Genomic DNA, 21,539 nt, shown 5'->3' on the forward strand with positions numbered 1-21,539 from the left:
ATTAGTAGAGGATTAGGAATGTATAGAATAGGACCCCCTACAGCTATTGCTTTTGTGTACTATTCTGTACAGAATTCCTACTAGGCTGTATTGTGATAGCTCTTCAAACTAATTCTTTCTGCTGCCTTAATTGTGTGTATAAGAGAGAGTGAGAGAGAGAGTGCAAACTTTGATTTCTGTGTTGGGGCTTGTATGATTTACATCTCAGGGGCGACACTTTTCCTTAGCTCTGTGTTGTTTTTGTTCGTTTGCTTGTTAAATCTCTCAATAGTTTTTTCTCCCTCTTAGGTGAATAGAATGATTAAGCACCGAGAAGGTTATGCCCCAGGCACAGAATTTCATCGCTGTAAGGAGATGTCTGAGTACTGTAGCACACTCTGCCGGGATCTTTACCTGTTTCCAGGCTATCTCCCTGGGAATTAATCTTGCTGTTCTTCAGAGGGTTGTACTGCCAAAGTTGCTTCACAGGGACAGATGGCCACATCATGTTATTGTTAGTCATGACCTGTGCTGTAGGTGCCCAAACAAGAAGTGTCCCTTTCTAGCTTGTTAGGAGAGTTCTCTGGTTAGGGTGTTCTGGAACAGGCTATTCATGTACATTTTGAAAAAGTTGTGTCTGTTTGTTTTTAATTTTCTACAATACTGTGTATTTTTTATGCCTTTTTAAAAATGAAAATGTCCTTTTGCCCAGTTTCCCATGCAGCAGAATCAGAAGCTATAAAGGATACTGAAGGATCCCCATCTCCTTTTTAGTGGGAGAAAAGGTCTCCCAGCTTAATGAAGTCACTGTTGTAAATCCATGGTGAAGATTTTGTTTCTATAGTCACCCAGTTTTAACCTGCATCTTCTCTGTTAAAAATGTGTCTCTGATAGCTTGTGTCAATTTATTTGTCTGTAGCCAGAAGGGAATTATGCACCAAAACTCAGGTTATCAGGAAAAAAAATTTTGACGAGGACTTTAAATATGAAGGTGGTAGTCTTTGAAATCTATTTCAGAAGCAGCTTTTTGATGAGGAGCTCTAGCCTCTCTTCCCTTCTTAGTCCGAGATATGAGCTAGTGCCTAGGTAGGCAAAATGCTGCCCGTGGGCCAGATGCGGCCCACCAGGCCATTGTGTCCAGCCCGCGGGGCCCCTAAAAATTTTTTAAAATGTAATATTTATCTTCCCCATGCAGCCCCCGATGGCTTGCCACAACTCAGTAAGTGGCCCTCCACCTAAAATAATTGCTCGCCCCTGAGCTAGTGTATGGGGAGAACAGCTTTGCTACATTTGGTTATAACAGGTGATTTATTTCTTGTGGCTTTTTTGACCATTCAACCACTTGACTAGGATTTCTGAAGAGTCTCTAAATTGTGCCATACTGATAGATTCCTCAGCATATATTAAAACATGTAATTTTCTTCTTTGTAAAGAAAGAGCTGCCCTCATCATCTAAACTAAGACATCGCCTGGGTTATTTTGTCACATGGGATTTTCATCTCTTCTAAATTAAAAAGGACAACATTTCAGAACCAGGGCTATCTTTTCTAAATGAGCTTTGCTCTTTCGTTTGAGGCATCTTGGGTTATTTACTTTAATTGTTAAAATAACTGCCAAGTGTCACCACAGCTGGCTAGCTGGAGAGACAGTGGCCTAATCCAGTGTTTCCCAACCAGTGCGCCATGGCACAAAAGGTGTGCTGAGGAATTTTCCCATGGTGATGAGCTACAATAGGTATAAGGATGGGGAATGCCTTAACAGGTGTACCGTGGAAAATTGTTATTGATGTAAGTGTGCCTTGGGCTGGAAAGGGTTGGGAAACATTGGCCTAATCTGCCACTGCTTGGAAACTATCTATGCATTCTCTTCTTAAGTACTGTAATTTTTGCCCTTCATTATCTTCCACTTCAGAAGATGTCCTGGGGTGTGACAGTGTAGATAAAAGGCCATTTTACACCCTTTGGGTGCCTGTAAACATGTGGGACGCCTGCTCTGATGCACTGTAATTACAGCGTGTCAGATCAGACTTGATTAATCGAGCCTGCTCGAGCATGCTAATTAACATGCTTCGGCAGCCTTGGTGCCTCATGTATTCAGTGTCTCTGTGCTTCAGAATGGTGGTGGGAGCACTTCAATTAAAGCTCGTTGAACGAGCTTTAATTGAAATGCACCTGCCATCATTTTAAAGCACGGGGACACTGAATACATGAGCCACCAAGCCTGCTGAAACATGCTAACGAGTTTTAACTAAAGTGCCCTGCCACCATTTTGAAGCACAGGATGCTGAATACACGAGACTGCAGGCACTTTTAATTAGAGCGGCTCCCAAGAGGCACTCTAATTAAAGCACTTCCCCACAACCACCCTCTACCCCCTCCCCCAGAGCGTGTGTAAAGATGCTTGCCCTGTACTTCAGGGCAAACCCCAACACAAGTGCTGGATTAGGGTCTATATACCTGAGTCTGTATCTTCTGCACTCCACAGCAACTTGTTAGATGCCTTTCAGCTTGTGTTCACATTTGTCCAGGAACTTAAAAAAAAAAGTTACTCTGTATTTATTTGTATTCTTTTAAAGTGTAGGTGGACACACAAAGTGTGAAGAGGCAGATATATCTGGAGGCTTCCTTCCTCCTTACTCTGCCTAGCAAGTATGGAAACTGTACTCTTTCATCTCAGAGGGATTTGGCATGCATCTTATTTACCTTGAAATAGCTGAGGGGCAGAACAGCAAGGACCTTGTCTGCCAATTGGCCTCTTATCCTCCAGCCAAAATAGCAAGCAGTAGGTTGCTATTCTTCTTCCTCCTTTGATGTAACAGATTTTTTCTAAGTACTCTCCCAGAAATAATGCAGTATTGTACAGTGTATTTGATATAGTTCTCCTTTCTGCTACAGGGAACTTCTTTAGGGCTGCACAAGGTCTGTGTCACTGCCACTTTCATACATATTTTTGTATATTTTTATTTACTGCCTATGGTGCCAAAATAAAGAGATCTTATTTGGTTAATTGTGCTTTGTGTCCCAGCTGGAGAAGCTGCTGCTTTTGTTGCTTACCTCAAAGTGTGGGTTATGCATAAATAGTATTATGAACATGATTACAAGCAACCTTCTTCATGTTTGTGCCCAGGGGTTGTCTAAAGTGATGCTTCCTTGTTGTTTGGTTACTGCCTACAGGTGTCCAGCAGAGGAACTATAATTTTGATACAGTGTAGACTTCTTTCCACTGTTGCTTAGTGTGTGAGGGGAGAGGGAGTGTGTATTTTGGGAAACAATCTTTCATTAAAGATGTGTTATCAATAATTGACTATGCTTAAAGTAATATAGGGGGTTTTTAAATGATCCCTTTTCTTCCTATCCACGTACTCTTAATTTCATCTATATGAGGTGGTGGAAACCTGGAGCCTGTGGGCTAAATCTAGCCACATAGCAGCTATAGAGATGCAAACAGAAGGCTGGAAGGCAGGGTAAACTCTAACATAAATTACTGTGCAGGAGAGCCCTGTTGAGTGAGCCCTGAAGAGTTCACAGGTAAATTACAGATATGCCAAGCCAGTTTCCTCCTTGCTAATCTCCATCTTCCTCAAACTCCAACCTTCATAAATGCAAATCCCCTATATATCTGTTTTGAAAACACTCGCATCATAAACCTTTCTGCCATCTGTCCCTCTTTATATTTGCTGTTCTTAAATTTTACAGAACTTGCTAGAAATGTAGGGGTGAAGTGCAATGGAAGGCTTGTTAAAATCAACCAGTGTAGAATGTGACTGGAGCGTCACTGAAGATGCAGTAGTAATCAAAAGGCAGTATTCTTCTGTAAACGAGAGATACAAGCAACCAAAAGCAGTCAGTATAATTAATAAGTTGCTGTTCGAAAAATCTGATTCAAAAAGCAGTGGAGAATAAGAGTAGAATTTAGTAAAGCTTTTGGTGTGGGGGGAGATTATAGATGATGATGATGATGATGATGATAATTTAATGCTAGCCAGGGGATTTGTATAAATCTTTAGCATTCCCTCTCAATCGAAGATGATTGTCTTCCATGATTGTCTTATCTGCGTCCGAAGATGGCCGATGAAGCCTACCGACAGACTACTGTAGCTTGAAAGTGTGTTTCCATGTGGGGTAGGTGGTACTGGATTTTTTTTATTTGGTCCACAATACACTTTTTCTGCCGCTTCCACTTTTCCATCTCCTGTTGTGAGGTTTCAGAGTACTGAGATCCATGCAGCAGACTCTTCAGCAGACCAATAAGTCTTTTACAAAACTAGTGAGTGCAAGTAATTCATTAATAAAAGAGAAATGCAATGAAGGTAATGGGAGAGATCAAGACTGTGGAAATAATGAACTCCTTTTTTCCCATCTGTCTTATAATTACTGAGAAATCAAGGTAATTTTCAGTAGCTACTGATGGCAAAAGGAAAGGAAATGGAACCATTCTAAAAGCTGTGCATCTCTTAAATGATAGTGGTGGATGATGTGCTTCCAAAAGTATCAAAGGAATTAGCTTAAAAAAAAGTTTTCAACGGGGTTTTAATAAATTATGGAGAAGTAGAAAGGATGCCCATCATATTGCAGTTATGCAAGTGGGACCATGTTACCATGTCCTTGTGTGGAGGATAGGAAAAGTATTCCCTACCACACCACTGTGTTAACAGTTCAGTAGTATGCAAGGCCAGCAGGGAGTCAGAAAAGGAAACGCTAACAAAGAAGATGTTTTCTTATCAATACAATAGATCAATTGGGGCAAACTTGCAAGCATGCCACAAATTAGCGCTGCTGCTGCCCCCCCCCCCCAGTGCCACTCTGATCCCCTTCCCCTGCTTGATCTGTAGCTCTGCTTTCTGCTTCCTGCCCTATCTGTTGCTGTACTGCCTGTTCCGTATCTGATTTGCCATGTGTCACACAGGTTGCCCATGCCATTGTGGCCCATGTCACAGGTTGGCAGTCCCCACAATAGACCATCTCCATTGTATGGCAATAAAGTCTGAGTTTGTGCCTATAGAACAAGTACTTTCAAAATAAAAGAATAGGAACAGAATTGCCAGAACTGCTATATATAACCTGTCTCTAGGGTGCTTGATTGGTGCTGGTGTATGGCCTTTAAAGCACCTTGGAGACACATTTATTGTACAAACATCCTATGCTGACACCCAAAACTAAGGTGATACCCAAAAGGTGTAAAGTTAATCTCATCTTTGCTGGGGGGTGTGCAGGGAGGTCAGAATTCCTGCATTTTTCTCAATTGCATGAATTGCAAAATAGGTCCCCTGTTTTTAAGCAAAATATGTATTTTGCTCTGTTCTTAAAATCTCTGATCTCCACTTGTGAAGCAAGTTGAATTCTGCTTGGATAATAACATATGCATGGATTGAAAATAGATTCAGGCAAATATTAGCATCACACTTTATTGGAAAGGTATCTAAAGTTGGGTCTGTTCTTGTTTGATTTGGTTAACAACCTGGAAATGATGATGACCAGCATATTAATGAAATTGGATGGAGCTGCAAATATCACTGAAGGCAAGAAAATAAAACACAATGAGCCTAGAGAGATGAGGAAGAAATGGGAAAATTAAAAATGATCTTTGGAGAGAGTCCTAATATATGCTTATTTAACGGAAGAGAAAAGCCTGGCAACCCATGAGTCAGAAGAGCCTTAAAGGTGGATAGTAGAACAGCAAATCTGATGGATCAGTTTGAAATAGCATAGAAAAAGTGTAATTTGGGCTCAAATGTGAGGAAGCAATAGCCACTAAGCAAGATCCCAAGAGTTTCTCTTGATAGTTTTTGTGAAATGAGATTTAGAATATGCATTTGTTTTGAGCGCTAACATACCAATGTGGAAGTCTTTCAGATCTGCAAAAATGGAGGTAAAGGGTAAGAGTATTCATTACTCATTTCTGAGCAACTCATTTCTGAGATGGGCTTCAACTAACCAAGTGGAAAAACTGACTTTGCAAATTTGAAATAATGCCCGTAGGGACTACAAAGGCCCCAAAAGGAAGGACCCAACTGGGTGCTTTACTAGGTAATTGATATGAACTGGGTGGTTTTATTAGGTATCAAACATTAGTTGTAGAATTTTCTTACTGTGAGCACGATAGAAGAAACACATTCCTAGAAGGAAAATGGAATTAAAAAGGGCACAGGTTTACCCAAGCCTAAAAGGTTCATCAGGCCGTTGTAAAAGCAAACCAGTTTCTGTAGCAAATAGTGTACAGGGGAGTGGTGTGGCTAATATGGCATCCAAGCAACTTTAATTCCCCAGGCCAAATGAGCAGGTACCTTTTTTACAGCTAGGTTAGCTGAGGTTGATTTATGGCACAGATTCATAGCGAGGCTTAAATTCTTGATTGTTTTGTTTTGTTTAAATGAAAAACCATGTTTACTCAAATCCAAGATGAGAGGGTTCCCCCTCCCAATCAGCATGGGGGGAAAGCCTCATCTTGGATTCAAGTACTTGCCTAGGGCAGGTGGCAGCTTTGCTTTGGCTCTGGCCGCAGCTCAGGACTGATGCTGGAATTGAGCTGCTGCCTGCCCCAGGCTAGAATGGCTTGTTTGATGGGGGAGACCTTAGGGAGAGGAGGAAAACTGCAGCCTGTCTCCCTTTATGTCTCTGCCTGCCCCCTTCACCTTGTACTTCCATCTGTCTTCTCCTCCCCATTACTGTTCGTTCCAGCTCAGGTCCTTCCAGCCCTGATCTGGCCCAGCCGGAAGCTGCCACTGCTTCTTGGTGGGGCTGGGCTGATGCTACTGATGTTGCCCCAGAGGAGCAGAACTGCAGCAGAAGGTAAGGTAGGATGAACAGGTAGTGGAGCAAGGGGGAGAGAGGGGAGGGGCAGGCCGCAGGGGGGAATGATGGATGAAGGGGGAGGGCCAGAGTCATGGAGGGGCAAAAGGGCACATAGCGAGGGGCAGGGGCAGGCACAGAGATAAGGAGCACTGCTTTCCCTGCCACTGCAGGATGGGGGGGAAGGGGCAAGGAGAGGACATGAGTTTTTAAGATGACTATCTACTAATTAGATTCTATTCATGGAAAATCATAGCTAATTTGTAATTTTCCATGTATAGAATCTAATGGGTTGGGGTGGTCATCTTAATTTTGAAGTTGTCTTGGATCTCAGTAAATATGGTATGTCTGCTTGGACAAGTGATAATTATGCAGGCAGTGGTTTGAAATGAAATAGTGATAACCTTGAAGTTTTTGGGGGGATTTTTTAAAGATATAAATATCAAGATCTGAGAAGAATTGTTTGCAGTCCATAGGGGTACAACCAGGAGTAATAGGGAGTACATAAGAAAGAAACTGAGCTCAATGCAAAAGCATCTGTGTAACAAGTGAAATTCAAATGTAGACTAGTTTCTCGTGAACTCTTAAATTTTTCTTGCCTGTATTGTTTGTCACATGTTCAGATTCAAGTGTGATGCAAATCAACTACAAAGATGTTCCACATCCATTAGATGTAGAATAGCTTTTGGCTGGTCTGTGATTTTTGTTGCACTATAAATTGCTTGCATGTATAGCATGTTCATAGATAGATTGTAGAGTTGGAAGGGACCACAATGGATCATTGTGTCTGACCCCCTGCCCCTGGCAGGAAAGAGGACCGAGGTCAGATGACCCCAGCCAGGTGACTATCTAGCTTCTTCTTGAAGACCTCCAAGCTAGGTGATAGCACCACCTCTCTTGAAAGCCCATTCCAGATCCTGGCTACCCTTATTGTGAAAAATTTCTTCCTAATATCTAATGTAAATCCACTCTCAACTAGTTTACACCTGTTATTCCTAGTCACTCCCTGGGGCGCCTTAGTAAACAGCGCTTCCCCTATTCCCCGTTGACCTCCCCTAATAAATTTATAGGTGACCTTGTGAAGGCTGAAGAGATTCAGCTCTCTCAACCTCCCCCTGTAGGGTCTATCACGAAGGCCACTAATCATGCAAGTGGCCCTCCTCTGGACCCTCTAGAGTTTCCCCGTGTCCCTCTTGAAGTGCGGCGCCCAAAACTGGACACACTACTCCAACTGCGGCCTGACCAGTGCTGCATAGAGGGGGAGCATCACCTCCTTTGTTCTATTAGTCATGCACCTGCTAATGCACGACAAGGTGCGATTGGCCTTGTTGATGGCCTTGTTACACTGCCGACTCATGTTCATCTTGGAATCAATTATGACTCCAAGATCCCACTCTGCCTCCGAGCTGCTGAGAAGGACACTCCCCAACCTATAGGTGTGCTGGGGGTTCCTCCTTCCCAGGTGGAGTACCTTACATTTATCTTTATTAAATTGCATCTTATTTCTCTCTGCCCATTGATCCAACCTGTCCAAGTCAGCCTAAATCTGCTCCCTGCCCTCTGGTGTACTAGCTTTGTCCCATAACTTGGTATCAGCAGCAAACTTGGAGAGGGTGCTCTCCACGTCCTCGTCCAAATCGCTGATGAAGATATTAAATAATATTGGTCCGAGGACTGAACCCTGTGGGACCCCACTGCCCACCTCCCTCCAGGCCGAGAAGGAACTATCCACCACCACTCTCTGGGTGCAGTCCCTAAGCCAGCTGGCCACCCACCTGACTGTAGATTCATAGATGCTAGGGTCGGAAGGGACCTCAATAGATCATTGAGTCTGACCCCCTGCATATGCAGGAAAGAGTGCTGGGTTCAGATGACCCCAGCTAGATGCTTATCTAACCTCCTCTTGAAGACCCCCAGGGTAGTGGAAAGCACCACCTCCCTTGGGAGCCCATTCCAGACGTTGGCCACTCTAACTGTGAAGAAGTTCTTCCTAGTCTAAATCTGCTCTCTGCTAGCTTGTGGCCATTATTTCTTGTAACCCCTGGGGGTGCCTTGGTAAATAAAACCTCACCAATTCCCCTCTGTGCCCCCCCGTGATGAACTTATAGGCAGCCACAAGGTCGCCTCTCAACCTTCTCTTGTGGAGGCTGAAGAGGTCCAGGTGCCCCAGTCTCTCCTCATAGGGCTTGGCCTGCAAGCCCTTAACCATATGAGTGGCCCTTCTCTGGACCCTCTCCCGGTTATCCACATCCCTCTTGAAGTGCGGCACCCAAAACTGCACGCGGTACTCCAACTGTGGTCTGACCAGTGCCCGATAGAGGGGAAGTATCACCTCTTTGGATCTGTTCGTCATGCATCTGCTGATGCACGATAAAGTGCCATTAGCTTTTCTGGTGGCTTCGTCACACTGACGACTCATGTTCATCTTGGAGTCCACTAGGACTCCAAGATCCCTCTCCGCTTCTGTTCCACCAAGCAGGTCATTCCCTAGGCAGTAGGTATGCTGGACATTTTTCCTCCCTAGGTGCAGCACTTTGCATTTCTCCTTGTTGAATTGCATTCTGTTGTTTTCCGCCCATATGTCCAACCTGTCCAGGTCTGCTTGTAGTTGTTCCCTGCCCTCTGGCATGTCCACTTCTCCCCACAGTTTTGTGTCATCCGCAAACTTGGACAGAGTACACTTCACTCCCTTGTCCAAGTCGCTGATGAAGATATTGAAGAGTATCGGTCCAAGGACCAAGCCCTGCGGGACCCCACTGCCCACACCCTTCCAGGTCGATACCGACCCATCCACTAACATAAACTGTGTTACAGTTTATGGAACCACGAATGCGTTACTTTCATTATAAAGATAATGGCTGCTGGGGCCTATGTGGCACAAAGCTGTCATAAGAAAAGATGTCCTAGGAGGCTGGCAGGTACTACGTTTATCATGTGATTAATGAGTTAATGACATGATAAATGTGCAGTGCACATGCAGGAGATTTATGGCACAAATGCCAAAACAGCCACAAATTTTTTCTACATATCATTTGGCTTGTCTGTATCCTGCCATAATATGCATGTGGCATACTCTGGTGGGTGCAGCTGGGCAACACACAGTTTTTAAAAGTCCTTGAGCTCTGAGACCTTTTAAAAACTGCATGCGTCACTGGCCTACAATGGTTTTTAAGAGTCTAGGGGCTCCTGGACCCCAGGATTATCAGAGACTCCTTAGTCTTGGGCTATTGGGACCTTTAGAAACCATGTGCACATAGGTTTTAAGAGTCTCTGGGCACTGGAACCCCAGGATCTGGAAGCCTGTCTCTGATCCTGATGTCCCAGTGCCCTTGGACCCTTAAAAAAGGCATGTGCAGTCCAGCTGCACACACTTCTTTTTAAGAGTCCTGGGGTGCAGGAAGCAGGTTTTGGGGACTCAGTAGACTGAAAACTTGCATGGTGCAACCTATGGGCCCCTTGCATACTGTCAAGTTGAGAGGTTGCTGCAGGAAGTATAGAGGCAGGGACTGGTCCCTGATGCCATCCTTCCTGCATCACCCTTTGAATATCTAAGTGGACAGGCAGCCTGACATCAGAGACTGGTCTCCAGTGTCAGGCTCCCTATCCACCAGTCATGTAATTGGGATCGGACAAACTATATCCCAGATCCCCAAAATCATGTGTCCTGCCATGCATTTATGGCATAGTAGGATGAACAGTTTTGAGGATCTGGGATAAAATTTCTTGGATCCCAATTGCATGACTAAATTTAACATCTGCCAGGAGCCATGCTGAATAAATCTTTCCTGGCCTTACAGTATAAGATGAAATAAGCTACTTCCTGTCTGTGATTTTTCGTTGTGATTCTTCATTTTCATCCTCTTATTTTTACCTTTCCCTCTACATGCCTTCACTATTAATTCCCTAGTGACTTGCTGTTCATCTATTCCAACCCCTTTAAGGATCAACCCTGTGTGAGCAGTCAGAGGGAAATCTTACCGCCTTTTAACTCAACTGTCCCAGTGCCAGGGCAGCAGCATGAGGTATTAAAGTAGAGAAGCGGCTGCTGTGTCAGAGTACAGACAGGCAGGGGTCTCTTGTTACACTCTCTGGATCTCTCTTCCCTCCTCCCCTACCCATAACCTTCCCTCTCAGGCTTTTTGTGGATCCTTAGTTGGCGTTCTCTGACTTCCACCTGTGTTCTTCCTTCATTCTGTTATTCTTGAGCAGGGAGGCAGGAGGGAAGGTGCCTTTCTGCAAAACCCTCTTCCCAAATACTGTGCTTTGGATATGACTGGGGATGCCCCTCCAAAAAAGGCATTCCGGTACCAGGAGACTCTGGTGAGTACAACAGCTGCACATTTCGTCTTTTCCTAATTCTCTGTCTTCCTCCTCCCATTAATGCCCCTAAGTCAGAGGTTGTCAACTGGGGGTACACAAGAAGGTCCTAGGGGGTACATGCTAGCAGGCAGGGACGGCGTGCCACCTCTCAGCATCCTGTGCTGCCGCCACCTGCCTGGCCAGAAAACGCGTGCCCTAGGTACCTAGGAGGACATCATTGCAGAAAGCAATCTCAGGTTCCTTTCTCTTTTATTGTCTAGGTAACACTGCATAGAAATGACCAGGAGTCTGTATTTCTGGCTCAAGCTTTTGCCTCCAAACACCAGTTTTCTTTCCAAATAGTAAATTTCTCATTCTGTAAAGCCTCATGAAAAAGGATAATTCCCTTAGGCCATTGGAGAAGGAGAGGGGGGTTTACTTTTTTTAGGACAGTTGTTCCTTGCTGTGTGCAAGATGTTAAACACCCTATTTCTCCACAACTCCTCTTAAAGTTCTCTGGAGGAAGAATTTTTACCCAGGCAGTTGACCCCAGAAATACTTTTCTTTAGGCAGCCTTGGGAGATTAAAAACATTTTTTCACAGTAGGGATGAGGGCTAATGGTTCTTAGCCCACATATAATAGGAAAAGACAAGGAAGGGAATGCTTGAGAGTTTGACCAATGTCTGTTGAAGAAGCTATTCTGTACTGCTGTATGGGACACTTCCATTTCTGTTTCCAAAGGTGTAGAGCTACAGATTGCTATAGAGGTTGGTGCCTCTACGGGGCTAGTGTGTCTGTATTATAGGTATCTTAGCTCTGCACTGTCCTTTGTTGCAGGTCTTTTAGGGGTCTATGCCTTGCACTGGTACTTGTTATGGCCACCCTAAAGGGGAAGTATTCTGCTGTGCTACATGCTAATGGGGTTATTTAGCTGAAGGTAGGGCACTGGGACACCCTATAAACTAATGCATTCAGAGAGGCATGAGCCTTTTTATGCTATAGCCTACCTCATTAGCTGTTAGTAAAAAGATTACTCCAGGTAGCAGCTCACATTTGATCTTTCTTAAAAGTGTAAGTGAAATACTTCAGCTAATTCTGAGTTTTGGAAATTAAATGTCACTTTTAAACATAATTTAAATATAAGTCTCAGACATCTCTTAGTTTAGCGATAACATTTTTTTTAGGATTCTCCTGTGTTCTTTTCCAAAACTACCATCTGATGGTTTTTTGTTTTTTAAAGACACTGTTTTTTCCCCTAGAACATCCATGCTTCTGAAGTAGATCCAGTTGTGTAGTCAACTTACCTTGTCAGGGCTGTTTCCTGTTTTTGTGGTGCCAGTAGTGACCTGACCTGACCCTACTGGCTGAGGTTGTTCTAATGCACTGCGATTAATTGAGCCTGCTGGAGCATGGTAATTACCGCACTCCAACAGACTCCAGTGTCAAATGTATCAGCATCCCCTTTTCAGCATAGGGACAATGATACATGTGACACTCTGAGTGCTTTAATTAGCACAGCTCTCAGAGCCACTCTAATTAATCCCTCCCCCCTTCCCCTGCCTTCTGGAGCACCTCTCTAAATACCCAGTAAGCCCAGTTCCCTCAGCCTCTCCTCAGAGGCCATGTGCCCCAACCCCCTAACCATTTTTTGTTGCCCTCCACTGGACTCCTTAGTTTGTCTGCATCCTTACTGTAGTGTGGGACCCAAAACTGGACCCAGTACTCCAGATGTGTCCTTACCAGTGCTGAATAGAGGAGAATAATCACTTCCTTCAATCTGCTGGCAATGCTTCTACTAATAATGCCACCAAATATACTGTTGGCCTTCTTTGCAACAGGGGCACACTTTTGGCTCATATTCAGCTTCTTGTCCACTTTAACCCCCAGCTCCATTTCTGCAAAATTGCTGCTTAGCCAGTCAGTCTTCTGCCTGTACTCATACATGACATTTTTCCATTCTAAGTGCAGGACTTATCACTTGTCCTTATTGAACCTCATGAGATTTCCTTTGGTCCATTCCTCCAACTTGTCGAGGTCTCTCTGAATTCTAGCCCTATTCTCCAGTGTTATCTACTAGGGCTGTGCAAGGCTTCGGACCGTGCTTCAGATCCATAGAAGCTTCAGATGCCAAAGCAGTATGTCCGGATTGAAGTGCTGGCTTCTTTAGGCTTTCCAAAGCGGTTCAGAGCTTCCAAATCACTTCAGAAAAGCTTTGGAGCTGCTTTGGAGATCTGGCCATAGGGTATAATGGTGCAGTTTCCCTAAAACCCCTGCATTTATCTCCTTGAAACTTGGCAGGCTTCGTGGCCTCAGCAGGGGATACCACCCCTGCAGTTTTCAGCCTGCTGCACCTTAACACACACAGGGTCATCTATGTCGTGAGTTTTGCATGTCAGCAGCTTGAAGTGCAGTTCCTCCCCCCCAACCCCTGCACCTATCTTCTTGAAACTTGGCAGGCTTTGTGGCCTCACCAGGGGCCACCACCCCTGCAGTTTTCACCCCCCCCTGTGTTGTAATATATACATATGACATGAGTTTTGCTTCCAAGAATTTGAGGTACAGTTCCCCCTGAACCCCTGCACCAATCTTCTTGAAACTTGGCAGACTTCATGCACTCAGCAGGGGCTTCTACCCCTGCAAGTTTCATCCAAATCAGACACAACACAGCAAAGTTAAATATATTTGATTGATTCCCCATTATACCCTATGGTTGGATCTCTGAGGTGGCTCCGAAGCTTCAGAGCTGCTTCAGCTGGATCGAAGCAGGAAATTGATCCGGAGCTCTGGATCAGATCACTGGCATCCAAAACGGCCAGATTGAATAGCTGCCTACTCGCACAGGCCTATTATCTACTATACTCCCCCTAGCTTGGTGTCATCTGCAAACTTGCTGAGCGTGCACTCCATCCCATCTTCCCAGTCATAGATGAAGATATTGAACAAAACCAACCCCTGGAGCACTCCGCTTGATACTGGGTGCCAACTAGATGTCGAGCCACTGATGAGGATGAAAAAGCAAATGTGTCCTATCTTCATCTTTCCTCTGCCCTAGCTCATTTCTTGTCTCTCCTTGTCTCTCATTCCTGCTGACAGCTGCTGCTGTTTTCCTGTTCTCCCTTATTTTCTCCCCCTTTCCCCAATGGCTCCTCATCTTGCTTTTTCATTTTTCAAATGCTATAAGTATTTTTCAGTGTAGCTTTAATGTGCAAGGTTGTGTCCATGATGTCGCAAAGTGGATCTTCTTTCTAGAAGAAACTACTTAATAAGTGACTTAAAACATGAATTTTTTTATGAGAAAGAGTTCCACTTCTTGTCTCTCTGTGCTGCTGCCACCCCTTCCCCAAAATGAGAATGATTCATCCTTTTGTCTTGAAAAGAGACTTGGAAAGAACAGATCTTTTGCCTTTGGGATGGTTTTTTTAAAACATCACTGGTGAATGGTAAAATCACCTGGAAGGATTCTCTCTGTGTAAAATAGGGTAGAGTGGGTACAGGGGTGTAGGTTGTAGCCGTGTTAGTCTAAGGACATAGGCAGACAAGGTTATTTGGGTGAATCTGATATCTTTTATTAGACCAACTTAAATAGTTGGAAAAAAACGTTTAGCAAGCTTTCAGGTTTAAAAACCCTTTGTCAGGCTGAGGAAGTCTCTGCAGTTGGTGTGTGCTCTTCCTGGATGGAATAAATAGTAAAGAAGCCAGAGGCTGGTATGCATGCAAGACAGGCAGGCAGTGAAGATGTAAATTGAGGAGTCAGTGGGTGAGGCAGGCTGGGGGGTGGGGAGGAGAGAAAAGAGGGATGAATGTAGCAGTTAAATAGTGGAGAGGTACCTGGGGAGTCGGATGTCAGGCAGGTTACAATGTGTCATAAATCCAATGTCTATACTGAGTCCATGATCTTTTGTATCCAGGAGGATGATGAAGTGGAGTTCATAGGCTTGTCTCTGAGAAGTGTTTTATAAGTTTCTTTTGAGGATTAGAACTGAGAGATTGGAGAGGGAGAGCGGTTTTCTTATGAGAAATGTGCCCCCAGTGGTAAATGGGTATTCTTGTCTTTGATAGATTTCCGGCGTGCATTCATTCTGGTGCGCAGTTGTTGTTTGGTCTCTCCTGTGTATTTTCCATCAGGGCATGAGTAAGCACTCATCAGCCACCTATGCAAGGAATAATTTAAATGGAAAGAATGTTTGAGCCAAGTAGCCTTTTCCTGTCCTGTAATCCCATTTCCCCTTAAAGGCAGAGATGCTGCTTACTTGGCATAATAAGGTCAATTTGCTCCATCTTTTTTTCCCCACATCTTATTCTGCCACCTCTTTTGAGCTGTCTTCCTTTCCCATGTTCTCACCATCTCCTGTTGTTTTCTTTCCTCAAACTCTTTCTCTGTCCTCTCACTTTCCCCCACTGCCTGTGTCATTAGCTGACTCCTTGGTTTCTGTCCCTCTTTCTGTTGTTCCTGCTCTCAGCATATGAGGCCAGGTATTGGGTTTCACATCTGTGTTTCTCTTTTGCACCCCTGCTCCTCCCATGTCACTGCCATAAGATTTTGTTCTAAAAATATCCTGCATGCCTCTTCGCCTGAGCTCTGTCCCAAAGCTGTGCAGGGGACTCTACAGGAAGCTACCTCATCTGTTCTCTCTTCCTCCTCCTGCCCCTCCCTCCCAGGCTCTGTGAAGCCCGTACAGTGTAACAGAGCTAAGGAGAAACCCTCGGCTCAAGTGAGACTGTGGGGGAAGAGCCCTTTTGCCGGGGATTCCACTATCGATTCCAGGGTTGGAGAGAATATAACAGCCATGTTGGTGTAGGGCCAAGGTCTTATACAGATTAACAATATGTCAGGTGTGGGCTGTTGTAATACCGGCAGAAAGAAGGGGACCTTTTAGTGCCTCTGCTGTAAAAATTGAAAGGGTCTCTGCTCTTTGGATTAAGGAGACATAAGTGAATTCCTTAAATCCAAGACCTCACATTTTGGCTTTAAGAAGGCTTTTCTTGTTCCTTGTTCCCTGTTGGTTCTCCTTCTCTGTACTGTCGGTACGCACTGACTTGGGGAGAATATCCCCCACTAAAACAAAGGGAAATTCCCCTTTTTCTTGGTGCCCATGCTACCAGCACTAAACATCTTCAAGGACGTTTTCTCATTGGAGTACATGAGACAAAACCACTTGCCATGATGGAAAATAAGGCAATCTTGTCCTGAAACTGCTCCTTCCTGATGTACTGTGTTTCCTAAATGGGGAAACTAATGCCTGCTGGCACTGGGACATATTCTTATTACTTGCACTCTGTTTTGGGACCTCTTTCTCTCTTGGTTCTTATTCCTAACACCCTAAGCAGCAAGAGCTATGCTCCTTCTCAGGCTGTAGGACTGTGTCATAGGACAACACTGAAAGAAGATTGTTTTCTCGCTTCTAAGTCCTGTTGGCAGCAGAACGTTTTTGCCTGTAAGGGCCCATAGAAAAGGGCAGGGGAGGTATGAAGAAGGGGCCTAGCATGAGAAGTCAGCGGCAGCCAGTTCTTCTCCCCTCCCAAAATGGATTTGCTTTTGTTTAATTTTAAACTAAGCCAGGAAATGTCTAATGCTGGAGGGCTCAGATTTAGAAGCAGGTCAAAAGGTGGCATGGGGTATCAAGTTCTGGTCCCAGGCAATGTCAGGCCACAGAGGGAAACCAGGTGGGGTTGTTTGTGGTTGCTAGGAGGGTGGCTGCCAATAACTGGGACAACTGAATTGCATAAGGGCCCTTCCTCCCCTCTGCTGTAATACAAGAACAGAGCAATGCTCTTGCCACAAGAGCTTGAACCAACCCCTTCTTTTGCTCCTCCTGAAAAGATTTTGCAGAGACCAGAGACAGGGAAGGGAGATTTACTACAGACCTGTTCTTGCCCGTTGCTTGAGTCCCACTTTGGTACCCGTGGCCTTCTGAAGATCCTTTAATAATGCTCAGTTTAACTTACTAGGTAGGACAGCAGTAGGCATCCAGATCATGCCAATGGAGCGTTCAACTTGGGCCTGTGGAGCCATGGCTTCAACAGAAGGGGACTTTGCTTGTGCCGTGCTGCAGCCAGGTGCCAGAGAGAAAGATCAGGGACCAAGTTCTGATGCTGGTCTGCCTTGGGCCTGAGCTGGGCAATTACAGCCAGCTACTGGAAAACATTGCCAACCCCTATGCTATCTTCTTTCACATCTATGAATTAGCACAGGAAAGGGCTCATGTTTGCTTTCCTTCACAAGAGATGAAACCTGGGATGTGCTCTAACTCCCCAAGAAAGATTTTTATGAGAAGACATCCCTGATAGAAGGAACCCATTAATGTAATTTCTTTTCCTTGGATAGAGGCCCTGGAAGCCTATTGCTCAACAGCAGAAGAAAATTGCATATAGTTTGTCTGCAGCTGTCTTGTCCTTGTATTCTCCCCCATGGGATTATTCTTCTGTTTGGATGTCCTGACCAGCCTTCCTCCTGGCTCCTAGTTGTTCAGAAATATGCTGTCACTTGCAGCATGTTCCAACAGACTCCCCATTTCCCTGCCCTGATGAGATTAAACAGGGAGAAAGTTGCCATGTTCCCAGTTGGTAGTAGTCTCCTGCCTGTATTCCTCAGCTCTTCTCTCCTCCTTGTTATGCAGGTTCATCTTACACTAAACTATTCCAGGCTCCCATGTATTTATTCTTCAGGATTACTCAGTGTCCTCCTCTTCCTCTTTTCTCCCTCTTGGAAGAAGTCTAGTAACCTAGGGATATCATTGTCTCCTAAGATATCCCCACTTGCTGTCAGTGACCTGAAAGGGGCTATTATGTCTCGCTACTCAATGGCCTGATTTGAATTGGACAACCCCAACTTGAAATAAAGGTGCCCTAGAATCCCTAAGAAATCCAAGTCATGCTTTTGTCCTTTTAATTCCATCCCCACATCCCTCTGAAACAGTGGTCCATTTCACCACTGATTCTAGTCTAATCTGGTGCCAGGCAACACTTTACCAAGGCATCACACATTTGCTTTGTGCTTATTCTGTCTCAAACTGGAGTCTTAGGATGCCACTGTGCATATACCTATGGTCTTTGCTTCAGGAGAACTGACTGTCATGAACCTTAAGATGCATGGGGCAATGAGTATGGGACTGCCTGGCACCGTGGTGAGGAGGCATAGATGTCCCATTTGAGGCTTCCATAAGTTTGGTATCTTTAGTTAAAGGGAAATATAAAAGACACTAGAACCTAGGAAGTGAACATTTATCAGGAGGAATAGGATATATTAAAGCTGGAATGAAAGGTGGGAGGCTTGATTATCACATACACCAGTTGGGAATGAATGTAAAATACTATCAAATCAGTTCCCTCCATTCACAACAATGACAGTGGTTATACTCAATTCTATTAGAATTGACAGCAAAAAGGTACGGGGCATGAGAATCAAGTTCTTGATGTGGTGGTAGGACTGAGAAATCCTTGGAGGGAAGTAAGGAAGAATGTTTGTATATGCAGAATACCATGTCTGTTGGCATTTCCTTACCAAAGCCCCCTAAAAAGAGTATATTTGCGTGTGTAGACATGCAAACAATTTACTATGAGGTAAGGAGAGGTAGTTAGTCATGCTAGTCTATAAATGAGGGCAGAGATGTGCTGTCAGCTACTCCACAGTAACCATTTGCATGCTCTTACCCGCTGGTAAATTTAAAGCTATCTTTCAGTAGAGTTCAATTAACACAGAGAAGGTGAAGCATGATCAACTCGTATTCCTCTTTGCCTCACAGTTCACATGCATAAGTTCTCTGAGTATCAGTGGCTGAAAGATGGTTAGGTTTTATGATCGTGAGCCTCGTAGCTGGTCATTAGTGGCACTGGCCTTTTAAGCATCTCTTTGTGAAGTGGATTTGGTGAGCTGAATCACAGGTAATTTAAGAAAAGGGGTCGCCCAGCTACTTGAACTCTTTCAGTTTTTTAGTGAATGATGGTAGGTATATGGAGTATGAGTTTGCCTCCTGTGCCTCTTACTCTTCTGAGACCTTATAACTGTAGTTCTCAATGTTTTTAAACTCAAAGCCCACCTTGGAAAATGCCAGCTCTTTGCTTTCACTCATTTTTTTGACTAAGTAAAAATAATGGAGAAGGTCTTCTGTTGCAAAGAACTCGGACCACAACAGGCCTCGGTGTTTATGACTCTATGGATTCCTGTTTGAATTTTCTGGGTTTATCTTGAATTGTGTACATGTTTTCACACCCAACTTTGCTAATATTGCATGGTACTCTGAGGCACAAAAGGATCTCACAGCACACTAGTTGAGAATAATGGACTTTCACAGTCTTTCACTGTTCTGTTGGGTATGGATAATCCCTGGTTTAAAACGAAAGGATGTACATTGGTATTGAATAGTGGAATTGTTAATTTGTCCTGCTGTGTCCTGTCACAGGAGATGATGCCTTCAGGAACTTGCCGTCTATGATTTCTACTGTCATGCCCTGTTGTGTTAGGGTGTGGACTTGCATAATAGTTGAATGATTCCAAAATGTCACTGATTGGGGACTGGTTCACAATTACGTGAAGTGCTGTGGCTCTGACATCAAGGGGTGGGAATGAGCTCCCAGACCATTTTTTAACTAGGAATCATACCATTAGAGTTCTGGGAAAAGTAGGAACCTTGGAAGGAGGAAAGCCTTGAGATTCCAGCAAAAACAACTGTATCTTTTTCATTGATTGCTGTTAAGGCCCCGGTCTTGTAAACTGACCCCCATCATAGTGGCCTACCTCCAGTTCACCCCAGCCTGCATGGGCATGGCTGCATGCTTTTAATCAGTAGGCCTGTGCAAAGCAGTTAGTATTTGCTTCAGATTTGGATTTGGCTGATTCGGGGGACAGTGATTTGATTTGGTGATTCGAATCACTGTCCTGAATTGATTTGGTCGAATCTGATTCAGAGATTCATCTCCAAATCAAACAGGCCCCATCCTGTGCCCATTCTCCCAGCCCCGTCAATGGCTGCCCCAGCCTCCTGGCTCTTAAAAAACAAAACAAAACAAACCCCCCCACTAAAGCCCAGCACTCACAGGCTGCTGCCAGGCAGGGTGGGGGGGAGGGGTGATCCCTGCTGCCCCATGCTGTGGGGGCTCTGCCATGAGTCCCCATCCCTGTCAGCTCTCCTAGTGCCCCCCCTCTGCCCCATGCCTGCCTCACCTGCCCCAGCATTGGCTCTTTAAAACAAAAAACAAAAAAACCCCCTCAGTCACCAGGTCCTGCCAGGTTTGGGGGGGGGTGATCCCCGGTGCCCCCCCACTGCCCTGCGCTGCATGGTGGGCTCTGCCACGAGCCCCCAGAAGCCCCAGGACCACTGCAGCAGCTGGTGAGTCTGGGGCTTTTTTAAGAACCAGGAGCTGGGGGTGGGCAAGGTAGCAGGGGCGGGGGGGAGAGGGCAGGGGGCACTCGGGGGCTGAGGAAGCAGGCAGGGGATGGGGCCTGGCAAGGGTACCTCCACAGTGCATGTGCACCCCCTATGCATTGCCACGGCCTCTGACCTCTGTGAAGGGACATAATCTTTGCGGGCAGATTTATGTTGCAGGGTTAGCATGTAATCTAATTCATGGGAAACGGGTCTGTGAGGTTTAATTAATCAATGTTAGTATCATGTTTTGTGATGCTAAAGTGAAAGGTGCTACAGAAGGGTAATGTATGAATATAATCAATCATAGGGTTTGGCTCATCTGTTTTGTAGATAAGTGTACATTGCAAACTCAGTTGAGAAGAAGATAAAAGATTTGTTTGACAACTGACTGATTTGTATCCTTGCAAGTACTCTGGGATGGAGAACTGCAGCTTTTCTATTTGGAAGAAGCAATTGTCTCACTACATTTTCTTCAATTTCTATGTGATAAGGCTCTTGATTTATGGGAGATGAAATACCCATCTTGTGTTCAGCCACTGTCAGAATACCCAATTAAACTTAAAAGCTAGACAAACAACTTGGACAAAAGCATTCCAGGACATTCAGTTAAGATCTCAGACTGCTCCTGCTTTAGGGCCTTGCCTACGTTAGGATGCTTCTATCACCAGAACCGATGGCAGACAGCAACCACTGTAGAGGGAAGCTGCCAAAGCATGTTCACATCTGTTTGGCTCCCCTACAGCAGCTGTGCTGGCAGGGGCAGAGTGCACTGTGCAACAGCACTAGTTGCTGAAGGGACTAGAACATCTGGCAGAAGATGTAGGAATGTATAGATGTGCTTTCTGTCAGCTGCTGGATGGCAGCAGAAGTCATCTTTTAGTTATAGTGGTGGTGTTACTGTGTTGGCAAGATGGATTCTGCTGCCCCAGAGAAACTCTGAAGGTAGATGCACAGCTTTCCAGCACAACCTAAATAAAGTATGAAAAGTAAGATCAGGCACCTAAAGCTGTCAAGTTAATTCGCGTAAGTTAACGGTCTTTAGTTTGCCGCAGCTTAAGGCCACTTCTCACTGAATAAAAGTGTCCATGTGGGGGGTTTAAAGGTGTG

General features: G+C 44.8%; 1 protein-coding gene across 2 annotated transcripts in view; it reads left to right on the top strand.

Moving 5' to 3' along the window:
- The window catches only part of CASP2 (caspase 2), a 62,695-nt gene that overhangs the window by 32,008 nt on the left and 9,148 nt on the right, over nucleotides 1–21,539 (top strand). Inside the window, exon 10 of one of the 2 annotated variants that reach the window (XM_014609222.3) lies at nucleotides 289–2,985. The exons of the other annotated variant lie outside the window; for it this stretch is intronic. Within the exon in view, the coding sequence (XP_014464708.1) occupies nucleotides 289–423 (135 nt within the window). The 3' untranslated portion in view covers nucleotides 424–2,985. Of the gene's footprint in view, nucleotides 1–288; nucleotides 2,986–21,539 lie in introns of those variants that run through there. 2 annotated transcript variants of the gene reach the window in all.

The sequence above is a fragment of the Alligator mississippiensis genome, chromosome 4 (assembly GCF_030867095.1).
Source record: "Alligator mississippiensis isolate rAllMis1 chromosome 4, rAllMis1, whole genome shotgun sequence".
Taxonomy (NCBI): Eukaryota; Metazoa; Chordata; order Crocodylia; family Alligatoridae; genus Alligator; species Alligator mississippiensis.